Below are 7,726 nucleotides of genomic sequence, written 5' to 3'. Positions count from 1 at the left end.
ATTATGATTACAACTGCCAACTTCCAAATACCATCACATATACAACTTTTAACTATACTTTTGACTATGTAACTGGTTATTTAAGACTTCAACTTTTATTGTAATTTATATTTTATATTCATTCATATCATTTCATATACACTTCGAAGTTTAGCACTGTATCCTACATTTGACATGCAGTTCAGTAACGAAAAGTTTAATGTATTTGCCTGATGATGACCTTTTGAAGGCCGAAACGTGTAGCAAAAGTATCTCCTAGAACTACTTACATGTATTATTGATTGCTGTGTTATGACGGTTTTCAGTAAGAAATGACATTGTTTTAGAGTTTGTTTTACGATTTTATAATATTATTGAGTTGGATCATTGTTGATCATTTTAAACTTGTTATCTCGTATGACGTTCCTTACTTTGTGTCTGTATTCATCTTGTGTCAGTATCACTAATGTTTTCCCTTTTACGAAAGATATTAGTAGAAAAAATTAATGAATTTTAAGTAATTATTTATGTTATTTTAAGTGGACTGCAACACGCAATTTTAGCATGCATCAAAACAGTGTAACACTTTGGACACACTGAAACACCTGAGGATGGCCGTCTGTGTTCGAAACATGTCGTGTTACTGTTAAATGGTGAATATTTTAATGACTGTTGCACCATTGACGGACTTGATACATAGAACTTTAATTGATTGTGCGTCTTCCTGTCAGGAGATGTCCAAGTAAATTTATGATTGTTACGATGTGGAACATTGTACTTTTTACAGTAAGATTTTTTGATGTGGCAAAGTTTACTACTCTAACTCTGTTATCATTACTAATTTCATGCAAACTCATTCCCAATTGTTGTGTTGAAAATGTGTTCCCTACATACTTTGGCATTGAAATCTCCTAACAAAATATTCATATGGTACTTGGGGAATTTATCAAGTACAAGTTCTAGTTATTTGTAGAACATTCAGAACGATGATATCCCACCAGCAACCTCTTAGTATTGTGTATGACATCTTATCACTAACGAACTCTACCCTCTAAATTATTGATATGATTCTCTTATGTATGAAATACCTGTACCTAAGTCGTGATTATCATTCCCCTTTCCATAGGAGAGTATATATTCGCCTGCCGGTTTTGCTTAGTGAGGGGTGGAGTCCATCTGGGTCCACTCGGCACAGCGGCCGCTGATTGGCCTATTGTACCTGCCCTGGGTGATTATGATGATGGAGAATTTGGTGGAATGAAGATTGGGAAGGGAAACCGAAGTCCTCGGAGAAAACCCGCCTCAGTGCCACTTTGTCCACCACAAATCCCACTTGACCAGACCTGGGATCGAAGCTAGGCTGCTGTGGTGGAAAGTCAGGAACTAACTGCTTGAGCCATGGCACTTCCTACCACCTGCTGGTTTGGTGCCACCTCTGTCCCATCTGACTTGTACTCCCACTAAATCTAACTTATGATTTGAGATTTCTTGTGCCACTGCCCTATACATACTTCTAACATCCCAAGTACCCAATCTCATATCCATTTTTAATCATATATGTTCCTTAATTTAATTTTTAGGTAAAAGAACAAGCTTCAGACTTTCTTTGGAAGCAAAATTTATATCAGGTGACAGTTTCATGTGTAATGAAAGCTGCTCATCTTTTGTAGGAATAAGTAAAGCATTTTAGATATCTGCCATCAGAACTCAGGAGGCTCAGAGGGAATTACACTGCATCCAGAAGTTTGGGGAAAGTTTCTTGTGATGTATACAGAACACTGGCTCCTTATGCTATAAATACAATACCAGTTTGTTTTACACTAAACAGAACAATATCTTGTGCTGTAAACAGTTTCACATCTAACTTCTTAGCTTTATTGTGCAAGATATTCTTTGAGCAGTTGATAGTTGTTCATCTGATTAAGAAATTCTGTGCTTTTATGGGACCTCCATCCGAATCATGTATACATTGTATTTTTCTACAGTGTTTTAATATTATCCTAACCTGTACATCAAAATCTCTGGAGTTATCCTTCATTCTTCATGTTTGAAATTTTGTATGTATTTGTTGTTTACTCATTACATTTTGTGTAAAACCTTGATTGTATTGCAGCCACAGCCCCCAGTGATGCGAAGGAAGTCAAACAATGATGAATCATATGATGTGTATGGCAATGCATCAGAGGGACCGCCATCCAAGCATCAGTTGAAGAAGGAGCGGAGGCAGGCAAGAAAAGAACGTAAGCGACAGAAGGGGGGTTGTGTAGAAGGGGAGAAGTCCACCACTGCCAAGGAGAACTTTGCCAAGAAGAATTCTAGTGAGTCAGGTAAGTTTGTATAGTTTGTACAGCATTGTCAGTTTGTTCATAGGTTATTTAGGGAGCGCAGCTTGGTGTGATTCCTGATGGAACAATTTTTCNCTTTCTTCATAGTCACTGCCGTGAAAGCCTCAAATCTTACACAATTTTTTTCTTTGTTACCTTGTCCAGACTGGTTCTACTGGTCCACAAAACCTATTCAGTAATTATGAGAGAGTTCTTTCACCTTAGGGTAAAGCTGTCTGAATATAAAGCTGTTATTGGTTTCCCCAGTGTTGAGGTTAAGAATGCATATGTTTTCATGGCATGGTACTTCATTAAGCACAGAGAAAGATTCATTCAGCTCTAGTTGTTGAGTAGGAAGTAATGAAGCTCTTATCTTCATATGACAGAAAATATTTGAAAATAAATTGTTTGGCCTCTTAAGTATTATGTAAATGGGGAAATGGCAAAATGTGTATCAAGGAGGTTGATGACTGTACTGTTCACTTGGTATAGCTAGGATAATTATACTGGGAGGATTATGCTTGGCTGGACATATAGCATGGTTGGAGGAAGTGAGTATAGAAATTTTATTGAAAAATGTCTTGAAAAGCAGCACCATCCGATCTGAAAGGTTAACAACAAAATTGATTTTGGTTGTTTTGGTTGTGTGGTGAGTTATTAAACACTTTGGTGTGACTCGCAACCGCCCCTATGGTCTGGTGGTCAGAGTTCCTGAGATTTTCTGAGAAGTAGTGGGTCTGGAAGGGGGTCCACTCAACCTCGTGAGGATAATTGAGGAGCTATTTCAAGGAAATAGCGGCTCCAGTCTAGAAAACCGAAATTAACAACCATGGAGATTCATTGCCCTCCCCATGTGATATCCTCTATCTGCTAGTGTTGGCACTAACTTCGCTGACAAATGTCGCTCGATTGGTTTAGTTTGCTTGCACACTAAAACCATGGAGTTTGTTTTGCTTGCCTGGTGTAACTCACACATAGTGCTGTGCCTTTGCAACAGAACACAGTGATGCAGATGTGGAGGACAACGTGGAGCAAGATGTCGGATCGAAGAGGCATGGTATTGACCTGGGGGAGTCAGGCTACAGCTCTGAGAAAGTTGGCAATGAGGATTCTGCAGTTGAGAGTCCACTGTCTTGTTTTGCCAATGGAGACTCTGCTCTGGCCAGCCCCGCTTCACCAGCAGACATGGATGGTTCCACATCACCAATGGAGAGTGGAGATGTGACAGAGATTAGCAAGGAGCTGGTTGTCACAATCCCAGCCTCTCCCTTGGAATCAGTGGGCAGTCCTCTGTCTCCCAGCCCAGTTTCTTCTGAAGTGAATATAGACTGCTCCAGCTCAATTTCAGCACGTGCTCATGGGGACTGCATGTCCCCTGACTGTAACAGGCCTGTCTCTCGCTTTGCATTCTGTAATGATGATGACATGGACAGTGCTGAGGGGGTGGCAAGGCTCAGCCCTGTTGAGGATGATTCGTCTAATGCTAAGATTCCTCTAGTTTCTGACTTGTGTGAGGATATTTCTCGGCTGTGTACAAGTTTTGATCTAGTGACAGAGCCAGATGTGAATGATTGTGGGGAGAAACAGCATGTTTGTGGAGGAGATGTGGGAGGAATCATGGAGGAAGGTAACACTGTGATAGGAGACATGGTTGTCGAAGTGCAGTTAAATGGGAAGACAGCCAGTGAAGTGCAGTCAAATGGGGACCTAGCCAGGAAAATGCAGCCAAATATGTCAGTGGATGACAAGGTGCAGTCAGCTGGGGAGGTAGCCAACTGGAGTGCCACAGTTTTGCCAAGATACCAGTGTGATGATGGGGAGTGTTCCATCCAGTCCTGTCTGAATCAGTTCACCGCACTTGAGCTCATGACTGGGAACAACAAGGTTGGCTGTGAGAACTGCACCCAGCAACAAAACCAGGGTAAGTTCAAAGACATGAAAGCATGTCTCAGTCTCATGTAGATCTTTTATGCTTCGCTGTATGAAAAGGAAAGCTTTATGTGAAACATTCATTTGAAAGGTAATTGTTTTTACATTATCAAACAAGCTGTTTTCTTCTGGCATTGTCATGTTATTTTGTATAGGTAAGGAAGGCAAATTGGTGTGCACCAACTCGACAAAGCAGCTGCTGATAAAAAGTCCCCCGGCAGTGCTGATCCTGCACCTCAAGAGGTTCCAAGTGCATCGCTCCATGTTTCGCAAGCTGACACGCCATGTCAGCTTTCCTATGGTGCTGGATCTGGCACCCATTTGTTCTGCCATGTACAAGGTGAGTTCTGGGCACAGGATGTGAGACGGAAGTACAGTAAAACTTGGTTATAGCAACATCGGTTTCTGCGACACCTTGTCTATTGCGTCAAATATTCAATGGTACGAACTAATTCCTCATAAAGCAACTGTTTTTATACCTTGCTTAGTACGACATGCACAAATGCATCAACCTCGTATGTAACGTCATTTTCATTCCTGAATTTCTCTGATATCGTGGGAAAGTTCGATGTGTCTGCCCACCCTCACTTTCTCTACTTGCTGACATGACTGTCCTGGAAGAATACGACCGCGGGCTGCAAGAGGAGCGTGGGTTTTAAGCGAAAACAAGGGTGTGGGGTGGGACTGCGTGAATAGTGCAAGAGGACGCGGCAGGTTGTTAACTGCATTCCTTTCCTAGAATCTCGTCTAACAGGACCTCACATTGTCTACTTACCCTATAGTGTTCCTGCCTAAACCCAGAGAAGTGCAGTAGCGAAAACATGGCAATGAAAAGGAAAGTTTTAAGCATTGAAGAGAAAGTTAAAGTGATTCGTGAAATAGAAAATGGAAGGAAAAAAGCTGATGTATGCCGCGAATTTGGTTTGGTGAATTCTACAGTACAAACGATATGGAGAATCCATATTAATTCCACGTTAATGTTACGTTAGTCTGTACTTAACTACGTATTTCACTAAAAAATGCAACATTTTAACTCGGTTTTTGGTAGATTTTTACGTGACTAACATAAGGCTACTGTGGAAGTGCCCATTTCGGTTACAACGACATTCGTTTATAACGACACTATTTTTAGGTCCCTTTGATGACGCTATAACCAAGTTCTACTGTAATTAAGAACTGTATACAGGGTGAAACAAATTAATGTGTAAGCTGTCCAAGTAAAAAAATAAATATTGAACAACATACTTGATGTGACATTTAGTTTTCAAGACACACATCACTGTCTGTTGCTGCAAGTGATGTTATACTCGTCAGCTCTATGAAACAATCAAAATTTAAAAATAATGCTGTGTTTGGCATTATCACTATTGCTGGTTTATGATTGAATTGTATTTGTATTGTGCTCTTGCTCCACCTTCTGATTTAGTAGTTTAGTCCAAGTTTCAGGATATTCAGAACTGCTTTTTATTTTTATATCTTACTTTGGTCATAAATGTTATTACTGTATTTGCATGTATATAAGCTGCCTTTTTTTTTTTGACAAATTTATGTTCCAAAGCTTAAACATAGAATATTGTGTAATATTTAAAAAAGTAGATCCTTGGTGGGGGCCAATTCAGTAGATGACTAAGCCTGCAAAGCCAATATTGTATGTTGTGAAACCTCTGGTAGTGACCAGTAATGTTTGAGAAAATGGCCAGATTTCACAGTGACATGAATCATCACACAAAGCATTACTCTAGTCAAATGGATTTCATTTTCCCAACACATAAATTTTTTTTGGGACACACATTTACTGAAGTGGGTCATTTGTTAAGACTGTTTTCTGGTAAGCTGTTGCATACATGTGAAGGCACCAACATATTTCTGGTATATGGCCATTATTGATCATCAGAGCGTAGCTGACACCATTGATTCCTAGAAGTTGGAAGACTGCAACAGCGCTGACAGATTATCAGAAATGCTGTTACTGATAACCCTTTTAATCCAGTATGGCTTACATATGAAATATTATTTATTCCAAATTCTTGACCCAGAAATCTAGGCCTGGCTTATACGTGCTCAAATACAGTAATCAGATTTAAGCTGTAGAGGAGCTGAACTTTGTAATAATGAATATAAAGCGATTGTTTTGTTGCAGGACTCACTGATGCTGAAGCCTGGAGAGAATCATGTGCTGTATGCTCTGTATGGGGTGGTTGAGCACAGTGGCACGCTTCATGGGGGCCACTATGTTGCCTATGTGAAGGTAAGCCTCATGTCACAGAGAATGCTTATAAAGTGATCATGCCTGGTTCCAAGGAGTAATGCTTTTGTCTGCTGCAGGTGCGTGCCCCTGTACAAGACACTGATCCACGGTGGTCATTCCTCCCCACAGAACATCAGGTCCCCAGTCAAGTGGTGGAGGGGCATTCTGACAATGCGAAGGCGCCTGCAGGGAAGTGGTACTTTGTGAGTGATTCTCGTGTCAGCGAAGTGGGAGAGGAGCGAGTTCTTCGCAGCCAGGCCTACTTGCTGTTCTATGAACGCTTCTTGTAGACTGAACCATTGCCTCCCATTGGCTATAATGTTCGTGATGGATGATACACATCAGTTGCGCTGCATGATCAGTTGGTGTTAGAAGCAGCAATAAGGGTGAATCTTTGAAACATTACAAGTTATGTGCTTACAGGTGTTACACTACTAATCCTCCACATCCTTAGGCAGGCAGAGAGAGGTTTTCATGTATGACATTAATGTTTTTTGTAGGCTCACATATTTTGTATTTATACCAGATGTTTGTTGCAGAACAAGTGGTTAGGTCAGTGAATTGCATATCACTTTGTAATTCATGTCACATCAGAGAACTCGGTGCATCCACAGTGTATGTTTGATGGGCTAAGATCGTTATAAACAGGCATAATATGTGGGCAGTCTGGTCAATATATAAGATCTAGTTTCTTCTAAGAAAACATCTGCATTTGTTACCAGTATTGGTCCACTTTTTATTGAGGGAACCATACATTAATTTTACTGGAGTTTTGCTGAGTTAGTGTCTGCTGAGGCAAGTGATACTTATAGGCACCACTCGTCATGAAGGGTTGAGCTTTATAATATGGGAAATTGGTATTTAAACCCCATGGTCTTATGGGTGCTGGTGATGATTGTGCAACATACGACTGATAAAACTTATTCTCTAACAAGGCACAGCACTTTCTGGTTTTAGGACCTTGAAGCAACAATCAATGCTACTGCTGCCTGCCTGAACAGATCCAGACATACTGCACAATGAGAACTCTTAGCATTCCAGAGATCAGGTCAGATGTGAATTTGTAATGCATATAAAGTGTTGTGCTTGTTAAAGGTTCTTGCAGTCCTATATGAAATGAACTTTATTACAGGGTGTAAATAGTCACTTGCATCATGTGAGTTATGCTTTTATTTTTTATTTATAGGAAGTGATGTTTTACATTTAATGACTGATTTAATATTACTGTGCTGGGCTGTTTTTGAGG

The 7,726-nt window shown here is 40.3% G+C and overlaps 1 protein-coding gene across 5 annotated transcripts in view; it reads left to right on the top strand.

The window, feature by feature from the left end:
• LOC111862162 (ubiquitin carboxyl-terminal hydrolase 45) overlaps positions 1-6,880 on the top strand; it is a 22,002-nt gene extending 15,122 nt beyond the window's left edge. For 4 of the 5 annotated variants that reach the window (XM_023847354.2, XM_023847368.2, XM_023847360.1 and 1 more), the window contains exons 11-15: positions 2,093-2,306; positions 3,301-4,224; positions 4,388-4,572; positions 6,373-6,480; positions 6,558-6,770. In XM_023847354.2, the coding sequence (XP_023703122.1) occupies positions 2,093-2,306; positions 3,301-4,224; positions 4,388-4,572; positions 6,373-6,480; positions 6,558-6,770 (1,644 nt within the window). Of the gene's footprint in view, positions 1-2,092; positions 2,307-3,300; positions 4,225-4,387; positions 4,573-6,372; positions 6,481-6,557 lie in introns of all 5 variants that reach the window. The other variant, XM_023847377.1, reaches the window with a different exon arrangement.
• The last annotated feature ends 846 nt before the right edge of the window (positions 6,881-7,726 follow it).

This window comes from Cryptotermes secundus, unplaced genomic scaffold (assembly GCF_002891405.2).
Source record: "Cryptotermes secundus unplaced genomic scaffold, Csec_1.0 scaffold559, whole genome shotgun sequence".
Classification (NCBI taxonomy): domain Eukaryota; kingdom Metazoa; phylum Arthropoda; class Insecta; order Blattodea; family Kalotermitidae; genus Cryptotermes; species Cryptotermes secundus.
This window is presented reverse-complemented; position numbering and strand designations above follow the sequence as displayed.